Source organism: Poecilia reticulata, chromosome 2 (genome assembly GCF_904066995.2).
Source record: "Poecilia reticulata chromosome 2, P_reticulata-male-v2, whole genome shotgun sequence".
NCBI lineage: Eukaryota > Metazoa > Chordata > Actinopteri > Cyprinodontiformes > Poeciliidae > Poecilia > Poecilia reticulata.
Window position 1 is genome coordinate 34,184,070 of NC_088831.1, and position 23,510 is coordinate 34,207,579.

The 23,510-nt window shown below is 37.1% G+C and overlaps 2 protein-coding genes across 2 annotated transcripts in view; one reads left to right on the top strand and one right to left on the bottom strand.

The window, feature by feature from the left end:
• The window catches only part of tmem198aa (transmembrane protein 198aa), a 34,968-nt gene extending 26,865 nt beyond the window's left edge, over positions 1 to 8,103 (top strand). Inside the window, exons 6-7 of the mRNA XM_008403895.3 lie at positions 3,925 to 4,235; positions 4,780 to 8,103. Coding sequence (XP_008402117.1) covers positions 3,925 to 4,235; positions 4,780 to 4,929 — 461 coding nt within the window. The 3' untranslated portion in view covers positions 4,930 to 8,103. The remainder of the gene's footprint in view (positions 1 to 3,924; positions 4,236 to 4,779) is intronic.
• A 1,502-nt stretch (positions 8,104 to 9,605) lies between these two features.
• On the bottom strand, positions 9,606 to 16,480 carry desma (desmin a). Its single transcript, XM_008403894.3, has 10 exons — positions 15,782 to 16,480; positions 14,323 to 14,383; positions 14,075 to 14,170; positions 12,635 to 12,796; positions 12,438 to 12,563; positions 12,211 to 12,321; positions 11,878 to 11,987; positions 11,734 to 11,786; positions 11,121 to 11,206; positions 9,606 to 10,171 (listed from the first exon to the last, which is right to left on the bottom strand). The coding sequence occupies exons 1-10, from the start codon at positions 16,360 to 16,362 to the stop codon at positions 10,130 to 10,132; spliced, it is 1,428 nt and encodes a 475-aa protein (XP_008402116.1). The 5' UTR covers positions 16,363 to 16,480; the 3' UTR covers positions 9,606 to 10,129.
• Positions 16,481 to 23,510: the final 7,030 nt, after the last annotated feature.

Sequence of the window (23,510 nt, forward strand, 5' to 3'; positions counted from 1 at the left end):
TGATGCACTCAGAGATAGACTAAATGATTATAGTATTCACATACCAATCAGTGTGTTGCACAAAATCAAATCATGCTTCATTGCCTTCTTAATCAAATCCCCATGAAGCAGAGAAATAGCAATCAGAGTTTAACAATATGTAACCATATCCTCCTGAATTACCACACAGAATAGTTTGATTTGAATCCTCCTCCATCCGATGAGGAAAATTTTTGGTCTTGCTATGAGATGGGAGCAGAACAAAGAGAAATAAAAAGAAAATATGTTAATTTAATATATATTTTTTTCTAAACCAATCTAAGCTAACATGAACACTTTTAGAAAAACTTTCAGCCCCCTCTGAAAATGGTCAGACTCTAACTGTTTAACCTTCTCCAGAGGAAAACGTTCAAAATAAAGCAGTCAACCTTTTGTGCCTCTCAGTTTCTCTTCATGTGATAGAGTATTTGAAGCTCATCGTGCAGGATGACATTGATATTACATAGTGCTGCAAAAGAAGTCAAACAAAAAAACAGAGTGGTTTTCTTAAAATTAAAAAAAGAAGATTGAACTCATTGAAGTCAACTATAACTGGAAAAAAAACAAAACATGGGTGTGATTTAAACAGTGTCACTTCACCACAGGTAGCTGCAGATCATAAGCTGATTCACAGTTCCAGGGACAGAGAGAGGACAGAGACATGTAAATGCATCTTTTCATCCGGTTAAATGCAGAATTGACTTCAAAGCATTGACAGGAGACAGGTTATTTAAGCTCAGCATGGATTTGTAAGTAATTTAATTTCTTTTTATAACATTTCACAGATGAAAATGAAAACTGAAATAAAAAAAACAGTTCTCACAGTGGCTGGAGAATAAAAAATGATTAACAGGAAAACAGTAAAAAAAAAAAAAAAACATATATGTGAAACGCTCAAGTCAAACTGTAGAAAACAAATGAAGAAGCTTCGTAGCCAAAACTGTATATATATATATATATATATATATATATATATATATATTTTTTTTTTTTACCTTTTGTAAGGTTGTAGCCACAAAAATACACATACAAACGTCTATCACAAAATTAAAACATGATGCACACTGTAGTTTGTGGCAGTAACATGAAAACATATGAAGAGAATGAAGCGCCATAAACCCTTGCCAGGCACCTTAGCTAACACAAACTATTGTTTATGTCAAGTCTGAAGCTTTTTGTTTTTTTTGTTTTTTTTCTGATGCATTCATTTTTCCCTGCACTTATAAAGAATTATAGCTTGATGACTATGAGAAATTGGTAAGAAATTTGGAGAATATTTTCCAAGCGTGTGTAAGGCCTTATTTTTATGACATTATGTGGGAAATTCAAGATTTTGCCGTTCGAAAAGTGTAGCGAAACATGTCCCAGAAAACATCATCTTTGATGTTTGTCCCGTGGAAATACTTTTATGATATGTAACATAAATGGTCATATGTTCTCATAAATATACCGATGAACATGAATTAGCTTCAGAAATAAACCAAAAGTTAGATATAGCTTTTGTGCTAATGTGTGTAGGTGTGTGTTTGTTGTCTTGCAATGGAGAGTCTGAATATACCAGCAACAATGTTTTCACCAGAATCTGTTATTGACAGAAACAGCCTTAATCTATTCTGAAAGCAACCACAACACAGATGGTCAAATTGCGCGCAAAGCGAATCTCTGGATGCAGCATACAAACGCTTTATAACTCCTGTATAAAATCAAATGCAGGGGCTGGAGGGACACACAAAATGCATCGGTACAAAGTATTTTGTTCACTCACACATGTCTATGATGGAAACACACACTTCATTTGATCTCTGCTGGCATTCACAGCTGCAAAGTTTCATAGAATAAGTTACACATTGGCTCAAATAATAGGATTAAACTGCAGGCTGCCATGGCTACCACACAGAGGACGTGGGCAAAGAGTTGGAGGAAGCTCTTAGTGGTATTTTGAAAAAGAAAAAAAAATCAAATTCTATATAGTGGAAAGAAGCCCAGAAATAAAAAGAACAGCACTGGTTTCTTTTAAATTCAAAACAGCCTTAAACACAAAGGTAGCACTGTGCATTTGCTGTTTTATTTGCTGTTTCTGTACAAAAAGGGAAAGAAAGACACATATGTTTTCTTTTCTTTCCTTTCCCTGTCAGACTAAACATTTACTATTTTAGACTACTTAATAATATTTAAAAAAGTACTTCATTTTTGCTGAATTCTTGGGTTAGGGTCATATCGTCATAGTCGTTGTGGCCAAACATTTTAGTTTTTGTTTCATCAGAGCGGAGAATATGTTTCCGGAAATTAGATTCTTTATTCTTGTGTGCATTTGGAGAATGTAATTTGGCACTTTATGATGCTTTTATGAGCTTCCTCTTCTCGTAGTAGCCTGCCAAAGCATCTCAGTGCATGACTAATTTCTCTCTGAATAATGACAATTCTTACTAGCTTCAACCAGCACATTTTGCACTGAAAAGACATTTATCTGTGAGAAAATGATCACATCCTCGTTATAATTTAATATGATGACTAAACATTACTCTTCTGCTTATGCTAAAATACAAAGGTTGTGGTATCTTCTGGCAACTGGAAATTGTACCCAAGGATTAACCAGATCACAGTTGATATAGTTTGATTTCTCTTCAATGTAGCAGGAGGAAGCAACATGTTTGAGCATTTCTCTAAAGGTAAATTCAATAGGTGGGCATCCATTTAAGTCAAATATTATAAACTAATCAATCATAGATAAAAATAAAAAGCTTAATGGTGATAAAAAAAAAATATGTATATACTACTTTACAACTGTCAGCTTCAAAGTAAAACTATCCATGCTTGTGTTTTCCAAAATATAATTAGCTATAAAAATGCATTAGGTTGCTAAAAGTGCCATTTAATGTCGACAAGAACTATAGTGCAAAAGAGAAATGGAATGACTGAAAAGGGACAGAGTAATGAGGGAGCAGGTGTGTGGGGGGAAGGGCACAAAACGGGGCACAATGGGTAAGCAGGGGCACCCAAGTGAAACAGTGAAGGAAATCATGTTTTCTGTCAGAACAGCGAACGCAACACAACATGAACGAATGTGAATTAGGTCAAATTTTTATTTGTATCTCATTTTCATTTATCTGTTACAATAAAAAAAAAACTTACATTGGACCTTAAAAGATAGCTTCACGAGTATGCCGCTCCTATGACACACAGAATCATGTGCGCAGAGAGGCTTGGCATAGAATGAACTAAGAAATAGAAAAGGAGGGGGTATCATTACTCAGTTTCCCTGGCAGATGGTGCCTCATGTTCACACGCACAAAGGAACAATAATAGACCGCATAACGTCCACACACAAACATTTTCACACACATGGACACACGGCTCCTTTGTCTGTGTGCATTGTGAGGACGCTCATAAAAGACACAGTATAAATCGACAAATATCTGCAACAGAAGCAGCATTTGTGTTGATGTAAAATGAATGAATCAAAGCTAAGTATATTCATTAGTTTAAATAATGGACCATAAGACGGCGTGGATTTTGGACATCCTCTGCTAAAAAAAGCGTGTTAAAATAGCAAACTCACACTCACCCACGCGCAATATGTCAGGAAACCGAGCAGCTTGGTGCAAGTAGACTCAGCATGGCAAATTAGTCGCCTCACAAATTAGAAATGTCAAAAAAAAAGGCAAAAGTTGTCTGCATTTTTCTTACATTTTCATTTTTTCAAGTTGCTCTGCATTATAAAAACAACCCACAGTACCGCAAAGTGACACAAGCAAACTCAAATCTTAATCTGCCCTCTCTTATCAAGCGCATTGTTCCACACTGGCTTTCCCTGATACAATACAGGCCCTCCCGTTTGATTACCTATTGTTCTCTTTCTCCTTTCCCTCCCCACATAATCAACCTGCTGTTCTTTTTGACCTCCAGTGGTACTGAGTCGACAGCAGCGGCGGGTTCAGCTCATGCGAATCCGACAAAGAGAGGAAAAGCTGAAAAAGGAGAAGGAGAATAAGAATAAGAAAAAGCGTCAAAACCAGAAGACCACCCTCAAGCAGAAGGCTCATACCCATCACAGCCACCATCACCAGCAGTACCACCACCAAGTGGTCTCCCACGCTCATCACCAAACCCAGAGCTCTCAGCAGCCTAAGGTCCCTCCTCCTCCTTCGCAGACGGAACCCGGCTACCACCGCAAACCCAACCCCAAAAGACGCTTTGATGGAGATGTGCTGTCTCCGGTAATATTCTTATTCTCATTCTTAAACTGGAAGAGGAAACAAAAAAAAGTTTTATTGACATTTGTCTTTTTGTTCTTTGGAATTAATGATCCCACAAAAGTTGAGATTTTATTGAGATCCTATATTACAGTCCTGCGCTTAAATAGATTTACAGTGTCTTGAAAAAGCATTCATACCGTTTCAACTCTTCCAATTTTTTACCTTGTTAAAATCACAGTTAACTGTATTTTTTGGGTCTTTCATGTTACAGTTTAGCATAAAATTCTAACATAATTGTAATGTGGAGGATTTATGGTTTTAAACATTTTACAAATACAACCTGCAAAGTGTGGCACATGTTTGTGTTATGATCCCTCTACTCTGATATCAGTCCAAACCGGATATCCAGTCCAATTTGAAGTCAACAGATTAGTCCACTTAGTGTGATCTAATGAGTAAAATATGTCCCATTAATCAAACATTACCTGTGACATATCACAGACACAGTTGAGGAGAAGGAAAAGGGGTATTTGTTCACTTTTTCTAATCTTCTGTCCATCCGCAGAGCTACATCAGGAGTTTCAGAGACAGACAGACAGAAAGACGGGCTTACTCCCACACTCGAATGAGTCGCTCTCGGATGGCTCAACTGGACTATGACTGCGGCTCTCAAGTGCCTCTCACAGTCCCCAGTGGACCAGCAGTTCGGATCTAAACACATTCACACAGTCACTGCCACCTTCAAAACTCTTGGACACCAACAGAAGTAAAAGACTTGAAACAGCCCAGTCAACTGTTAGTTTACCCAACTGAAGATTACCATGTTCTGATGATTTGTAACCCAAAATGGTTTCGTCTTGTTTGGTGTTTTTTGCCGACCATTTTGTTTTTTAGTTTTTTTTTTAGAATGATAATGAACAAAGACTTTGGTTTTGGAGGGAGCACAAATTGATGGCCATCAGATTCTTCATCTAGCTTCCAGTGGAGCTTTTGCTTTCCATCGAGGCACTGAAGGAAAATGGAGCTGTTTTATATGTTATCAAGCAAACCGTTTCAGTAATTTTTCAATGTGACTTGTTCTGGGAAGGGAAGAGGGTATATTTGTCATACTCTGTAACGTCACAGCTGAAATGGAATTGTGCGTATTTTAGAGTATCGGGGAATTGCAATTTTTTTTTTTTCTTCATCTGTATTCGGTATCTCTACCTTCAAGGCAGTTAAAGGATGACACACTTTACTTCTGAGGAGAGTGCTCGGTGTTAAATGCTAAAACAAACTGAAGGTGCAATGCAAACACTGAACTGAAAGCTCTTACTGTTCTTTTTTTTCCCACTTGGAGATGTCTGTGTAAAGTAAGATATTTATTTCACTGGGGTTATTTTTTTTTTTTTCATCACAGCTTGTTAATACAGAAAATAGCAAGTGGCTTGGCAAATCCTGTGGGTTTTTTAAGAGGGGGTAAATTGTAGGTGTGAATCGAACTGAGCGGTTCAAACCAAAGAGGGTTTTTTTTTTGTTTGTTTTTTTGTTAATTCCTCTTCTAAATTAGTATTGCTTTCTGCATATTGTGCCATTCTCCAAGGCAGATGTGTTCACATCTCATCACTGACCTTCCTCCATGTTTGGTCCCAAATGGTCTGCTTCTGTGTTTGAGTGGACACGTGAGCCCTACAGCTGATGGGCTGGCCCAATTATTAGCAAACACGAGGGGGATTCATTTAAATGTCAGACGTGCATGCCGTACAATACTCTTCCCCCTCTTGTTTTACCACATACTGCTTCGCTTGAAAGGATTAACTTCTGAAGGTTTTTCATGACATGTTATGTAATGAAGAGGAGGCCTTAAAGAAAGATTAGCTCATTGAAAAGAGGTAAGAAGATGAAAGCATTTGCAAATGGCACCCTCTAATGTTTACTGCTGGACCTGTCTTTTAGACTTTCTCTATGTGTGTGTTTGTGTCAACATAAATTTACATGTTACTCTATTTTTAATTTATGTATTTCTTGCAATTAGGCTGTTGAGCCACCGTCCAGAGAGGAGAGGTGGATTTCGGTGTTTTACGTAAAGACGTCATGTTTAACATTATTTGATTTCCGCCTTACAGAAGCAGAGATGTTTTAACACACGCACAATTCCTACTTAAGGAAATATTACAATGAGCTATGACAAATGATACTGCCATATAATGCAAAAATAAGAAATGGATTAAATTTGATCCCTAAAATTGAAGGATGCCATGATTTGAAATGTGAACAGAACAAAGCGGCGCAACAGTTAAACATTCACGCACTGATTTAATAGTGTTTGACTTTTGCAGATTTTGCAGTTCTTTCTTACAGGGGCACAATTACTTATGTTATACTCCATTATTGCATGACAAAACTCGTGTAATACCTGTATCCATTGTGTTGTGTCATTGTTGCCATGCGGAAACCCCAGATTTCCAACTTTTTTTCACCAAGGGTGCATAAACACCTCTTTATCTCTGTATATTTACGCTGTCCAAGTAAAAACCTTTGAAAGGACATGTATTGTTACTAGATGGATGCTTCAGAATATTTAAAGTGAGGTTCTGTTACAAGCAGTTGACATCTTACCTCCAGTAGCATAAATCCTGATTAGTTGGTCCCAGAGGCTGAAGCTAATGGCCAGTCTGAGAGAGGCCATGACCGAAGCAGACCTCCAATCTCAAAACCATCATGGTGGTTTATGTGGGTGCTCTTTTATTAACCCTATAACTGTCATCAGGTTTGTATTGTGTGATTACTTATAAAGACGTCAGTGGTTATTTTCACCGGAACAGGAGGTAGGATGTGGTGCACCATCAGTAAACTTCCTGCATTAAACATGCTGAAGGTTAAATATGTAAAGCATTTCTGGTCAAACTGTAAAACTATTTTCGGTAGTTTAGAAAATGTTTTAATTGATTTTTACACCGACTCACTTTTCTAGTAGGTGGTTAATCTGACAAGATGCAGTATATGTGCAGTTCGCGGTGCATGTTTTGTACAGGAACATCACTGTGACACATCCTATTTCCATTCGCTGCGAAAACAAGCAGCCCAGCTAAAACAGAGTGACAGTTCAAAACATGATCAAAAGCTGCTTGCATAAACCACTTTGAAGGTTTTGAAACTGGAATGTTTTTAATGTGGTACGAATCGACTTTGGTCTGGGCTCCCCTCAGATTACACTTTAGCTTCAGCCTCATCAACCAACTGATTTTCATTTATAACTAAATGACGATGCAAAGATGGCTGTGGGGCATTATCACCCACAGCAGACAACTGCAACTTCCTAACAAGAACTACTTTAAACAATTCTGAACTATTTCTCCTTCATTTAAACCACCTGCTGTTCTACTTTATGGTATTACTCTGATGGTCTTTCACCGTAATGTCTGTAATAGTGTAACTTTATTTTTAGTCCTCTTTTTAATGTCCTGGTTGTGTTTTTATTGTAGTGGTGGTGTACGTTATCATATGTAAATGCTAATCACTGGCTCCTTTCTTGCTTGTAATTGGTGGGGTGGGCTAATAATTCTTTTATGTATATTGTTTGTCTTTTATTTTTTCATATAGTACAATATTCAGCTACACTGAATATTGTACTATATATTGTGAGAATATTTTGACTGTAGATACTGACTTGTAAATAATCTCAATGTGCAAATATTTGACTCGGTTTTAATGTTTTTAACATTATGTTGTGTTTCATTTCTGCAGCTGAATACTTTTAATGGAGTAGACCTGTTATGCTGTGATCCTGCTGAATGTTTGTTTCTTTGTTTTTTTCTTATTTGACCTTGTGTAAATATGTTTCTCATTCTGCTGGTTGAGCCTGTGATGATGGAATTCAGCCGACAAATTTTAAACTTGGAAATTTAAATTTGGCTTTGAATCGTCTTTTCCTCAAACCCATTCCAGCTGCATGCCTGTTTGAAGCACAGATCAGTAATTACTGTGACATGTTTGGGAATCTTTCCAAAAACATATTCCTGGTTACAAAATTAAAGATGGCTTATGTTCGGAAGAAAAACGTCAAGCATAGAATTAGCATAGAGGTTAGAAACCAATGTTCGTTGGAATTAGAATACTGGAAGCTATATGTAGGAAGAAATCATAAAGTAAGCTGACTTTACAGGAAGCAGAAGGTACAGTAGAAATAAGTTGCCCTTTGCTGTTGACCTGCTACATAATGAGTGGGGCGTTTTTAGACATAAGCTGCAAAAAATGACCGCAGAATATTCAGACTAATGCAACTCACACTAATTACTGTAGTAGCCATCATATTCTTTCTTTTTGGGCTCTTTTACAGCAGTCTGTGCAGTTTCTTCTATCTAATTTTTCTTCTCGCGTCTTTTTCTGTCCAGATAACCTTTTCATTCAGTTCACCGTCTTCATTTCTCTTCTTTTCAGCCTGCAACACCATCTCTCTCTCTCTCTCTGTCTCTCTCTCTCTCTCTCCTGTTCTTCATCGAATGCTCATTTATTGTCTGTTTCTTTTCTGTCTTCAACACTCACAGCCGTGGCCTTTTTTCATCTCTGTTGACATTTTCACTCCAGTGGTTTCAGAGACAAACGACACCAACTGCAAGTCTTGTTGCTTTCTAATCTGCTTTCGGCTGGAAACAAAGTGTGACCAGGGACAACTCATTACCCGGCCATTGTTCACATTTCCCTCACTCCTGCATCTGTTAGGGCACTGATTGTTTCATTCTCTCTCCCTCACATTAAGTGAATTTAATGTTGAAATATCAGTGTCACGCTTGACTGACAAAGCTTGTATAATTACAGTTCATAAAGGAGTCAATACAAAGATGTGCATGTTATTTAAGAAATGCTAATGATCAGCGATATGGTACTTTGAAAAGGTATCCTTCTGAACTTTTTCAGATCTCACATTACTACAACACACTACAAAACATTTTGACATATTTTATTTAGTTTAAGACCAAATCAAGTCTCATCAATCAAGTAGTTTTGTTCTCATATAATTAACTAAATCAACTTTTCCACCAACTTTGACTAGTTTTTCTTCCCTTAGAGGTGAAAAACATTCCCACAACTGTCCTGTTGTGAGAATGGTCAAGGGCTGCCTTTGCAAGAGTGTGTATGCAGTCTCAGACAATAAAAAAGAACAAAAAAGACCAAAACCAACATTTTTTGTTAGGTTTAGGTTTTAAAATGAGAACAATTTAAAACCACACAGTTATGGACATCTCCTCTGAGGTTTATTTGGATTGAAACATCAAACCATTTTTACCTTCTCATTCACAAGCACTAAACACATGCCACTAAGCTCGACCTTTAAACATGACTGAGTTCCCTCTTAGTTCAATATTTTATATATATATATATATATATATATATATATATATATATATATATATATATATATTTGTTATTTAAATCCAACCTGACACATTCATTAAATCTGCAACAGCAATTGCCCCTAACTGATCCTATGTTCATACTTGTGCTAAAACAAATAATGGAATATGCACAGTGAAAATATCTCCTTTCAGTATTATGTTTGACCACAGTGTTTCGGGCTCGCTGATCCGTCTTGAAGCTCAGAAACCTCCCTTATTATGCTGAACCACAACAGCTTGTTAAAATGGAAATGCAGAGATGAGAAACAGCAAAGTCGAATGCTTTTCCAAAATATAAAATAATGCTAAAAAAAAGTTTAAAATCCTGGAATGCTATTCATTCAAAACCAGGCTAAAGGCAACCTGCCTGCATCTATTTTATAATGAATACAATCGACTGAAATTATGTTCTTAGCTTGAAGCTTGCATTATTAATTCTGCCTATAAACTTCGGCTCAGCTTATCTGTTCTTATAGTAATGGTAGGAAACAATTGAAATATTTCTCCATATTTTATTATTTTTCATTTCATGTTGTCTCTTTACATGATGTCCTGTTGATGCTGTGTTGACTCGCTGACAACCTTAAGGGACGGAAGAAATAAAACCAATTAATGTCAAGGATAATTCAAGTAAAAGAACCAAGTAATTAATGCAGAAAAATCACTAAGTAGATTCATATAAATTGTGCAGATATTGGTTGGAGTGAAGTGATGTGCCGGCCAGTGAAGCTAACAGTTCAAAGAAGAACAGAGCGTCACAGAGTGTCACAGTTTCAAAAAGGAAAAAGTGCCTACAATCTACATCATCTTACAAAGGAGAAACAAAGACTTTCCACATCATTCCAGTGTCGCTGTCATGCTTATAGCAAATCTATAGAAGCAAGTGAGCAGCTGCTAAAAGTTTAGGTGGAACAATGAAACTAAACTTACACACTCGGCACTACCACCCTGGCTCATGGAATATTTCATCTAGGAATGTCATATATTAAACATCATCTGTTGCCACATAAGTGTGCCAATTTACAGTCTTTTCTAACATTGTTTGTGTTATGGTAATTACTGCTGAATCCTTTTTACACCTATTGCCTCTTCATTCTTAAAATTTTACCATGTGCTTCTAAGGGCTAGCACATCCCATTGTGTTTGTTCAGTAGGAATTTGCAAAAATGAATGATGTTGTAGCCCTTAAAAATATCACCTTTTCAGTGGTTCACCCTTAGACACATAGAAGTGGAAGCAGAGCTGTCAAATCCACTCACAAATGGAACCATTTTCTCACTTCATAAATTTTAAATGGCATAATTCCCACTGGGATGCCTAGATCAAGGTGTGCTGGTATATTGCATCTTGTATTACTTTCAAATCTTGCTATAAAGTATAAAAATAGTAAAGATGTTATATTTCCAAGTGTAAAAATCCTTAAAAACAATGATTACAATGTGTATTTTCACCCATGTGAGTAATTCAGCTTGTGTTTGCATGTGATTGGTTTGTTTGTGTTGTTGACACGTGGATGTGTGTGAGCTCAAACCTCTCCATCGCGGGTCTCAATAGTCTTGATAAGAACAGTTTTCTTGGAGTGAACCTCCGACCCGCGCTGGGATTCAGGACTGGTCTCTGTAAGAATGCATTCACCTAATTAGCTTGGAAATTAACTTTATTTACAGTAACACAAAATCAATTCAGTTTAAAGGCACTGGTGTTGCTTACTATTGATTAAGAAGGTATCTTCTAAGCTTTTTACATTAGGGAGAGAATCAGAAAAGAGACTTTGAAGCTGCTTATTGTTTTCCAGTTTTACATTTCTATTTTAAATATTTGTTCACAATAATATCTTAACATGTAAAATTAAACACATTTGAAGACAAAAGGAAAAGACAGAGTTACATAATCATCTAAGTCTGGCTTGCTTATCTGCGAAACCAATGGCCTGTGAGGTATTTTGTCTCGTCTAACGTCTCCACCCAGTGGTCAGAAAGTGTTACTGCAGGTGCATGATACAAAAACTGAAAATAGCATCTACCATATTCAGTCACAGGCTATAATTAAACGTTATCATCCTGCTTATTGACTCATTTGGAATGCAAAATGGATTTACCAAGTATTTATGTGCTGAAAAAAGGACATGTTACTATTCATGTTACCTCTGAATCCAATAGAAGAATAGGCAGACTGGACAGGCATAGTGGTGGTGATCCTGCAATGGAAAGAAAGAGAGAAAATAATAGTAAAATTAGGTCATTCGAGCTTGTTATCATCCTTCTAAATGGCGTGTATAGCCGACCGACCTGCTCTCCTCTCCCTCCAGCAGTTTACGATAGGTGGCAATTTCAATATCAAGAGCCATCTTCACATTGAGGAGGTCCTGGTACTCCCTCAGGTGGCGAGCCATATCATCCTTTAGATCAAAACATTTTAAAAAATTTAATTAAAAGTCTTATTGACTCCTAAAATTAAAGTTTCCCTGCCAACAAAAATCACACTGTCACTATAAATACTGAAATTAACTGGTAAAGATGGGTTGTGTATTTCTAAAATCCCACTTCTTGTATCTTACAGCTGTTGCTTTTATTATCTGCTGTCACAATGCATGCCTCATATGAAATGCTAAAGGTTATTACCTTCATCTTGGCAATGTCTTCCTGCAGCCGTGCAATGGTATCCTGGTAGCCAGAGGCTTCCTGGCCCATCCTGTCCTCCATTTCTCTCATCTGGCGCAGCAGAGACTCATTCTGAAAGGATAGCAAGGAGGTGAAGTCAGGTTTAAACTGGACTGACAGCAGAATAAAAAATTCAAGCTGCCTAGTTTACAAATAACAGGAATACAGTGAGTTAAATAAATACTGACAGTGCCCTTGAGAGAGTCAATTTCACAGGTGTAGGACTGGATCTGGTGCCTGTACTCCATGGTCTCCTGTTTGGCCTGGCGCAGAGAGTCGTTGTTCTTGTTCACAGCTTGGTTCAGATCGGACACCTTAAGGAGACACCAGGTGAGTGTTTAAGCATTTTAGCATAAACTTTACTCATGAAGGGCTTCTGATCTACCTTGGACTTGTACCAGTCTTCAGCCTCTGCAATGTTCTTTGCAGCGATGGCTTCATACTGCATGCGGATGTCCCTGAGAGCAGCGGTCAGATCGGGCTTGGACATGTCCATCTGGATCTGGACCTGAGTGTCCTGCATCTGGTTCTGCAGCTCTCGGATCTCCTGCAAGGCATTCATGGAAAGAAAAGATTCATTTTGAGCAAAAATGAACTTACTAAAATGATGTGACAAAAAGAAAGAGATTCATGGATGTTTAAGAGAGAAACAGACTGCAGATTAACCCTTCAAAGCCTTACAAAAGAAATAATATTCTATATTTTTTAAGTACACATCTAGATTTTTCTCTAGCTCTGCGTCTTATTTGATTCTTATTTGATACAATAGGAGATTATAGTCACCTATTTTTATTTTCCCAACTAAAAAGGCATAGTTTATGTGCCACAAAAATTGTAGAAACCCACACACACAATAACCCATATAATAAAAGTTCAATTGATAAACACACTTTCACTACTGTCTTCTTTTGACTGTTTTTAGCCTCCTGTTTGGGTTTTTTTTTTCTGTGTAATCATAAAAAAATAAAAATTTTCATAAAATGTTTCTACAAGGAGCAAGATGCAAAAAACACTATCTGATTGGTTATAACCACAAAAACCAATCAGAAAGAAAACAAAATTTTTAAATTGTTTCATTAAAAGAATCCAATAAACAAGTTACATTTTTAACTGTAATCATCTTACAAGTATTTCTACCTCCTTAAAGAATTAAAGGCAACAGAAACAGTTGTATAAAAAATTACAAGTTCAGTGTAACAATGTAGTGTAATTGCACTTTCTTAAATTTGTATGTGTAATAATGCACTTCCTGTCTTAACTGACATTACAAATAAAATATCTAGACACTAATAAATCCTTCCTTTTATGTGCACCGGGAGAAAGTACTAAAAGTGTAAATTCTAGTAGCAGCAATTGCAATTCCTTTATTCTCGATAAGAATATATAATTTTACAAGCTTAAGTTGCGTTCAGCTGTCGTTCGGTTTAATCAAATAGTTTAAAATAGCTATCCATTTGTTGCCATGAATACAAGCACACACACTTCAGCTATTTCCGCAACAGCTGACATGCTCCTTTGAACCAGTCAGCACTTCAAGCATTTCTGGGAGGTCAAAGTTGAGACAAAAAAGACAAAATGCCAAGATGGATCCTCAGCTGTGCACTGAAACTGAGCTGAGCTTGTGGCTCATCCAGTCCTTTGATCTCGGCAAGGCAATGTGCAAAAGTGTTTTTTTTTGGCTATTGCCAAAAATATGTGCATATGCACATATTTATATGCATGTGTTAGTGCATGTGATTTAACATCAGTGGGTGAGAGACTCTATAAACCATCATAGAGACAAAACAATGCCTCTGTACATTGAACATTTAGAAGCGTTTCAAACCTCTTCATGGATTTTCTTGAGGAAGGCAATCTCTTCTTGCAGGCTCTCGATGCGCCGCTCCAGGTCCAGCCTGGCCAGAGTGGCACTGTCAACATCCTGCAAACAAGCACACAGCAAGAGAATGTATTCAGGCAAAGGCAAATGACTAAGAATCTGTTCTACAAAAAAGATGAGGCGGAGACAGAGTTTTATTTCAAAAGTTAAACTAAAGTTCAAGCAAAATAAATAAATAAATAAATAAGACATACAGCTCTGAAGGCAGACAGGTTGTTCTCAGCTTCTTCCTTCTGGTGGATTTCTTCTTGCAGTCTAAAAGGTGGAAGAGTTACCCCACAGGGGGAAAAAACAATAACAGAGGAAAGTTAAAGGACAAATTCTTCTTGCCTTTCATTTCTATTTGGGTGCTGCTGCATTTGTACTTAAAAATAAAACCTGAGAGACACAAACTGTATTCTATTTAAACTCTGCTTGTATCCACACACCCACGACTCTTCGCCTGCTTGCTCTTTTAGCCCTAAAGCTTTAATACAGCTGCTCCCCCACTGTCAGCGGCCGTGGGGTGATAACAAGAACCACTCCTGCTCTTTCCACATTTAGCATTTCACCAAACATTTTTAAAAAGAAAGACTTTTTTCTTTTTTTTTTATCTATGCATAATTACAGGCATCAAAGGTTTGGAACGTGTAATGACTGATCTTTGGAGGACGACATGAAAATATTAATACCTGCTTGTTATTTTCACGTGCCGTAGCTGTGAGCAAGCAGGAGGTTAGGGTGTGTATTTTGATCTCAGTGGGTGAAGCAAGCGCTTTTGCTGGACTTACTCACAGCTTCGGGCAGCTGCTCGACGAGGGCTGATAAACAGAATGTGAAGAGCAGGAGACCGTGTATGTGCCGTAGACTGTGTGTGTGCGTGTGTGTAAGAAGCTGACTGCATGCTGTGCGTGTTGGGGTGGATTTTTATTACACACTTTAATGTGAGCGATGATGCATCCAGTGTCATGATGGAGTTATCCCAGAAACACAAACTGACCTAAAAGCTATAAGCAGACAAATATAGGCCGACAAACAAAGTTTGCAAGGGACTGTTGAAGTGAAATTTAGAATATTTCCTTTTTAGTGTCGAAATTTTTTTTTTTTTTTCTGTCTGTTCACCTCTCTTCCTGTCTGTATGTTCTTCACCTGGCTGAAACTTTATCTGTCTGTCTAAGGTTCATTCCTATGAGTCTGTAAATCTGTCTCCAACTCTATTTTTCTCAGTGATGTCACTTTGGAATACATTTGCACAATTATAGGAAGCTTGTAAACTGTAGCGTTCACACGAGAAGGCCTACTTTGAAATTCTTTGAGGTTTACCTATAGCTTCTCTTTTCTCCAAAAGAGAGAAATTAACAAGGTATTTCTACTCCTCTGTTTTTTGTCTTTAAACCTTTTTTCCACGTAGCTTTCTCATATCTTGTTCGGTATTGTTTGACAGAACATACGGAGGAGGATCAATGTTTTTTTTTTTCTTCTTTTTGTTTTAAAGTTACCCAAATTTCTAGTTCTGCCACGTTGACACAAAGCTCAGAATATTCTGTTATGGCTTTTAATTTTTCTGCACCACCTCAGGTTGTTAATTAGCAAACCCTCTAGCCTCTTTTACAAAACTTTCTGGAGCCTACTCATCATGTATTCATTCCATATTGACACACCATCAGAACCTACCTCAGCTTTAGCTTCTGCAGATCATCAGCCAGGTTGTCCCTCTCCACTTCCACCCTGGCACGTTGGTTGGTGAGGGCCTCGATCTGCCTCCTCAGCTCCCTCATTTCCTCCTCATACAGCTCAGCCACACGGCCAGGACCCTCGCGAACCCTCAGCTTCTCGATCTCCACGGTCAGGGCAGCATTCTGCTGCTCCAGGAAGCGAACCTTCTCAATGTAGCTGGCGAAGCGGTCGTTGAGGTGCTGAAGCTCGGCCTTCTCGTTGGTCCTTGTGTTGAGAAAGTCTTGGTTCATGGCATCTGCAAGGTTAAAGTCGAGCTTCTCCCCTCCATAGGTACGCACAGCTGTTGAGGAGCCAAATCCTGCTCCCCCAGCTCCAGAAGAAACTCTGAAGCTGGAGAAGGAGGGAACGGCGCTACTCTTGACCTCGTACATTCTGGAAGACATATGGCTAGAAGAAGAGCCTCGACCTCCTCCTAAGGAGGAGAAGAGGGATGACATCGGTGATGAGCCAACACCAGAACCAAAGGTCCGGCGGTAGGAGGAGGCACTCTGGGTTGACGAGGAGTAGGACTTGCTCATGGTTGCTTGACTGCTTGGTTGGTTTGTGGGTTCAGAGAAGCTGCTTCGGGTGTTAAGACCCAACAGTCCCACCGAGCCAGTGGAAGAGAAACTTGGTGAAGAAATGGCAGGCGCTCAGAGCTACTATTTGTAGACCATCCACACCCACTCTAGCCCCTAACCCCTCCTCTATGGCCTCCCTCTTTCTCCTTATACCCTGCTGACCTATGCCCACCACTCAACCACCCTCAAAGCAAAGCAATTCTATCCCTTTGATATATTAGACAGGATGTTTAGAGAACATTACTTCTAGACTTTCACGTTTACTGAGATTTTTTTCAATGGCCAGTTGTATCAGATCCCAATAAAACTGCAAACGAGCCTTTTTGTTGATCATAAACTCAAAATATAGACAAGCTTCTGGATGCCATTTTCAGCGCTCACAATCATGGATTTATTTTTACACCGGTTTATTGCAGTCTTTTAATATATGTAGAGTTACATATTTTAATCTCTTTGCCAACAATCATGGTTTCAGAGTATCTCCCCTCCTCACATGCCAATCCCCCACCTTGTCTTGTCTGTTGCCAGCCCTACATTCAGCTGTCAAGGGGTCCAGTTTCAGCTGCTGGTAAAGTTGATCAGCTGTGCATTCATAGTTGTCTCTTCTGAAACATGACTGCATGAGCAATTAAGAGTCAGACTCATTCAGTGATTGTACTAGTAAGAATTTGTAAATGTCATAGACTTAAATAAGAAATTATGGGAAAATATTCTAAATCTAATCATAGAATGGTTTTTCAAAAAAATTAAAAAATGCTGGTCTTCACTGAACCAACCATATTAGTAGAAATATGAGGTAAAATATTAGATCCACATATGAGTGGATAAAGTAAAATAAAAGCTATTCTAGCTCAATATTTCAGTGTAATTATATAATATATGTGTTGATATTTGCTCAGATTAATTCATAACCTCTTGTTCAAGCAAGAACTATAAACATTTTAACTGGTTTAAGAATGTATGCCTAGCTTAAAGTATACTTACAAAAGTATTCATAGGCCAGAGGCCAATCCATATTTTGTTATATTATGACATCTAACTCTAACACATGTTATTTGGATTTTATCAAGTAAGCTGACACAAAGAAATGGACAACAGACATAAAGTGATACATGGATTCACCCCCCTTTCATCTGATATCCTTAAATTAAATCCAGTTACAGCAAACTCTTGTTGTTTTAGAGGTGTATATTCGTCCTCGGTTATATAAGTACCATCAGAGTTTGACAGATAGGATTGCCAGGAAGGTCACACACCACACTTCCAATTTGTCACACGCTGCACTTAGACCACTCACACACCATGTGTGAGTGGTCAGATGCATTGGTTGAATTTTTGCAGCAGTATATGTAAGTTAAGCATCTATGTGACTCAGGGTGTGTTCACAATTTGTAATCAAACTGATACAGCATAAAACTGACATGGAGACAACATTTCAGTTCTTCAAAACATCATCTTACAATAAAAGCTGGCCCAGGGCAATGCAAGCTTTGCGTTTACTAAAGTCTTCGTACCCACTGAACTGAAAAAGTCACATAAAATAGTGGTCTTAAAACAGTGTTAAAAATGAGTCTACCGTAATCTCCGGACAATTGAGCACACCTGAATTTAAGCAGCATCCACTAACTTTAAAACTTCACACCTGAATTGCGCACTCGCCTGTATGTAATCAAATGTCTCAGCGTTTTGATGGCTGTTTTGGAGACTGAATCCCCACTCTGCTCCCACATTGTAGAATGGAACTACAAGGGCCACTTCAGCCAAAGTTTTGAAATCAGGGAACATTTCTCCAACTGAAGCGATCAGAAGTTGACAAGACTCTCTGAATGAGGAACAGTGGGAGGAAATCCCTCCAAATGCACCTGATGAGTCAGCAGCTCAGATTAGAACTTCAGGTAGTCAATGCTTTCAGGTACAAGGATCTTAACAATACATATATGTAAGTTAAGAACATCATCTATAAAAAAGAAAGCACCTTACACACAGGCTCCCAGCTCACAGTAGATTTAAGAGTCTTCAAAGTCCTGCTCTCAGTCTTCTGTCATAACTATTTTTGTGGTTTTATGTATTGTAAGTAACGACAACTCTAAAAAGTACACCGACAGTAACTTTTGAGTGCCGACTACCAGGTACTTGCAAAACTCTCTGCTTTAACTGACACAGAATAAAGTGACACAACTGCTGTGTTTAATCTCCAAACCTATAAGATTTCATTCTGGATTTTAAAAAGACACTCTGTGTTAATGAGTGTGCATTTGTATTTATAGGTATTTGCTGGAGGGGTCATTGTGTGTGGTCATGCACATATTTGTGTTTCACAAAGCAGCGTGCCTGTCAGCTCCAGTGGGTGGCAGCAGCCCTATTTTTAGATTTCATATTCAGAGCTCAGCCTGTTTGGCGTCTGTCCCAAAAGACCCCAGAGGAGTACAGATAATGGATAATAGCACTGATTAAAGAAATTCAAGTGTGTACCCTGTTGTATGTCTTTTTCTGTTGTAAATATAACTGATGAGAAGGTAACGATAATGTCTGACAAGATTTGAAAGAACGTTTACTTCACAAATCTATAATACGTTATTTATGGAGACTAAAACCAGAGTGACTTAGTTGTTAAAAACCATTTAGTTCAAAACAGCAAAAATTACACAAATACTCAATGTGTCTTAGAGAAGAAATTGGATTCCTAGATAGTTCTTCCCAAGCCCCTTCCTTTACCATCGAAGGCCACCCAGCTTTTAACAACGGAGCTGTAAAACTGAGCTAATAAAATAGTCACAATGAGAGAAGCTGCACCATCAACTTCATGCAAACTTTGCTGATTAATATCAAAACACTAAATATCTCTTTTTACTTCAAGTATGAACCTTTAGAAAATGAGCTTTCAGTTTTGTGTCATATATCCTCATTTTAGCCATAAAACGTAACACATAGAAATTACAGACATTAGTTCTTTCAAGCCAGACTGATTCATTTTACTCCAATTAATAATGAAAAATTGCATAATATTTGTCTGTTTGCATATTTTATGAAGGATTATTATATTAAAACATTTTTGTTGTGACTCAAATTTAATTTTCATTAAAAGTCTGACAAAATAAAAAATAAAAATTTGAAGCTCATAGGTCAAATCACATTAATTATTGTCTTAAAGGTCAAGAGGAAGAAAATATTTCACATATCCCTAATGCTCTATTGGTATAGCCCAAACATGCTCAGATGAACCTGTTTGAAAATGGTGTTTTTATGGAAGAGTCATAAAATGTTATATGACTACCAATAAAACTGATTCATCTCCTCTAGTGCAAATGGGGGGTAGAACTCTATACATCTTGATTTTTTTAATATATAGCTAAATTATTTCAATTAACATGTAAAACTTAAGGACAAATTGTTTTTTCTATATTCATCTGTTTTAGGTTGTTGACTGCTCATTACTGGATGTGGTAATGGTCTCCTCCCCAACTTATTCCTGCTGGAGGCTGAAAAACTAGTAGATTTTTTAATTATTATGCTCCATGAAGAGGCCAACCCTATTAGCAATTAAAATTAATTACCATGTGTTTTTAAAAAAAAATCCTCAACATATTATGCATTCAGAAACAGATGCAGCCCGTAGTGTGCAACTAATTTAATGAGTTGGAAATCGATAAAAGTAAAAAGCCAACAGATCATTGATGTAGCTACAGTTTTCTCTGTTCCAATCTGTACAATGGGTATCAGTTAGAAATGGATGAAAGAAAATGACTATTTGGCTACCATTAAAACATTACAACTGGAGTAATAATATGTAACTTATTTAAGTCTTTAAAATATCTTGGCGTCCAACAAATATTGGTGAGAAAGTTGAAGTAAATATGGTTAGAACAGTGACAAATGCTGAAGTGAGCAGGACTTAAGAGGTGGGGACTTTTACCAACAGAGATGAGTGCAAATCTTATATGGGCTGGATGTGAAATAAACTGCTGATACGAGATGAAGAGTCATCCAAGTGGTTTCCAGTTGAATACTACATCATGAGCCTAGGACAGACAGTGAGCCAGCAAGTGGTTGCCTAACAGCCACAGACTCAGAGCCAAACAACTCTGAACTGTATCCCAGAAAAGACACTCTTAAATTAGCACCCTAATAAAAAAAACGACTATGGAAACAGTTATCCAGACAGGAAACAAGTCTCGGAAAACTAACAGCACATGACAGTCAGGTACTAATTTTAACATCCATGTCATGGCCTGAATCTGAATAAAAGATGCAGCATCAAAATAACAGCAGCAATTCTCAACAAAGTAAACGATCTATAACGCATGGCAATTTGTCACAAGGTGAGGAAAATCTTATATTCAAATTGTTGGATGTTAGGTTAGACCCATTCTGTGATGCAGTTAATGTTACAAACCCAGACAAAGAGTTCTTTATAAGTCTAGGCTTGATGTCCTGACATCACACCCCAAGTCAGTCTGGGACACATCGGGAGAGTAAAGTTAATGTGCCGTCTTTTAGAAGTATTTTGTCCAATTGTTAGCTTGGCAGAAAAGGCAACAGAGTTAGAAGCCAAAGGATGTGAGGGAGATGATGGTAATTTGATCTACTACTAATTTTCTTTGACACTTAACTTGACAAATTGCATGAAGTATCAAGATGTTTTTGAACAATAAACATTTCTTTTTCTCAATTAAAACATAAATAGATGATAGACAACACAATCAAAAATGGATGTCTCAAGCTATGAGTTTCTAAATTGAAAAGGTAAAGAATGTTGAAAAAACTGTGCACAAATACGATGGAAATAATACTCAATGGTGAGGAAAGGGCAGGTGGTTTAAACATTTACACAGGCAGAATACCTGTTGCCCAGCAACAAACCCAACAGGCATACACAACATGCCAAACAGTTGAGCTGCGGCCCAAAATTGACTTTATGATGAAACAAGGAGAAAAAGGAAGACAGAGAAGTGCTGTATTTGTCAGACTCTGTCACAGGTTTTGCATGCTTGTGATTGCATGCAAGTGTGAAACACAAAAGACCCTAACAACCTTCTAAAAATATTGAATTTTTAAGAGGAAACCAGTTGTTCCCATTTTTGTGCAGGTCTATTTTGGGAGAGATTTGATATCAAAGTGGTTACAGAGTTCCTGAAGTAAAATCATTAGACTTAGTTATGTTGCAGAGGTTCAATTTCAGTGGCAGCTAGTCCCATTTTAATAATTTATTGAGCAAATATATCTGACTAAGAAAAATAAATAAATAAATAAATAATACAAGCAAGGTCTGACATTAAAAGTACAAACATATTGGTAAATCTGTTGGTTCTTCCATTACAGTTACTGGATGCTAAAAGAACCCTGCAAAAATCACATTTAGAGAAATATCCAAATTTCCTTTGCCTAATTTATTGCTTCCTGATGAAAATACTGAAATCCCTGCAGACAAACTACATGTTGCATTGTTAACTGGAAATGCAACTTATTGGCAGCAAATAACAGAGACCACTGAATTAATAGCTGAAAGTACCACAGTTTATGAGTTTTTGCACAAAATGTGCTTTATAATCTAGTTCTTCTTTCCCAATGTTAGAATGATTGCTATAATTGATATTTTGATATATAGACACAAGCCTAAAAATAGAAGAAAAAACACAAAATTTCCAATCTTTAATTTGACTAAATATTGGACAATATAATAGCCAATTTTATTCTGCTCTCATATACACAAAAATGTCTGATGGATGTAAGCTTTTTAATTTGTAGAGCTTTCTTCATGGGAAAGGAGTCTGCAGTCAGATGTTTAACAGACATTCCTTACATAGTAGGAGAGCTACAAATACAAACCTGTGTATTTAGTAACTGGAAACACTTCCAAGCATTTGAATTTATCTTCCTTGTAACCAAGGGAAAAGTGAAGGAGTTTTTTTTTTGTTTTTTTGTTTTGTTTTTTTTCAGACAGCTTTCTGACAGTGCACCACAAGGGGTCATAAATAATTGTAGAAAATATGGACCAACAATGGTCCACAGTTTTCAATGTTAATAAGATGAGTGAGAAACTGGTGAGCAAGTTTACCAACAGTCTGAAAGTAACACTAAAAAATGCTGTAGTGAAACTAAAATTAATCGTTTGATCAGAATTCCAGAAGGTAAGTTTGGCACAATAAAGAAATCTAAAAACACTGCACGTCACCAAAAGACCACCACACACTGAAACACAGAGGAGGTAGATCTAGGGTTACATTAGAACAATTTCATCTAAATAAATTTTTCAGAGCAAAATTTATTCGAGCAGGTCAATATGAGATATGTCACATTAAGAGTAGGAAAGCTTGATATTATTTTTTCTTTTTCTACGGGATAAAAGATAATGTGATTTCTAAAATCTAACAATGTAAGCATTTATGATACAAATTATTGTTTTAAACCTTGAACAAAGTCAGTAAAATTTTGTAATATATATGCCTGGGTTGTGGATTTCTACAATTTGTTGTTAGTTGATGAAACTGCTTTGATACAGAGCAGAAGACATTCCTAGGAATTTATATGTTGTTTCATATTTAGAAGATGTGTGATCAATTATTTACCTACTTCTTTCAAATGTTCAGTGTAGGGCAGTGTTTGCGAAATGGTCTTGACTTTTACTCAGAGATATAAAAATGTATTATGGAGGCAAATAAACAAGTGCATGATGATAAGTCATATCAAATAATTTTATGAAAATATATGTTTAATTAAATGATGCTTTATGACCCACAGTGGCTAACAAAACTAACTTACATTTTAAGATCCCGACAGCAGAAATACTTTTCACAGTGCTTGTGTTTAAAACCTTAAATTGTTACTGTTTTTAAAATCTTAACTCATTACTGTAATAATATCTAGTACACTTTATTGTCAAATTAAATATGTCTAATATTTATTCTGTGATTGTTGTCTGATTGTCTTACCAGCTATGTGCTTTGTTGCCCAGGTCATCCATGTGAAAAGGACTTAATCACAAAGGTTATTTATCTGGTTAAATAAAGATTAAATAAACAAAATTTGGGAAAGCAAATACTAAGTTTTCGCAAACACTAGAGGGCGTGAGAGCACAGCAACATGAACTTCAAAGCACCGGTTCCTCT

Excerpts from the sequence above, each read along its gene's own strand:
- desma (XM_008403894.3), bottom strand. The coding sequence starts at position 16,362 with ATGAGCAAGTCCTACTCCTCGTCAACCCAGAGTGCCTCCTCCTACCGC. Across the intron at positions 14,171-14,322 it reads ACCTGTCTGCCTTCAGAGCT|GATGTTGACAGTGCCACTCT; the intron begins GTATGTCTTATT and ends GCTTGTTTGCAG. Across the intron at positions 12,322-12,437 it reads TTGACTCTCTCAAGGGCACT|AATGAGTCTCTGCTGCGCCA; the intron begins GTCAGTATTTAT and ends CTATCCTTTCAG.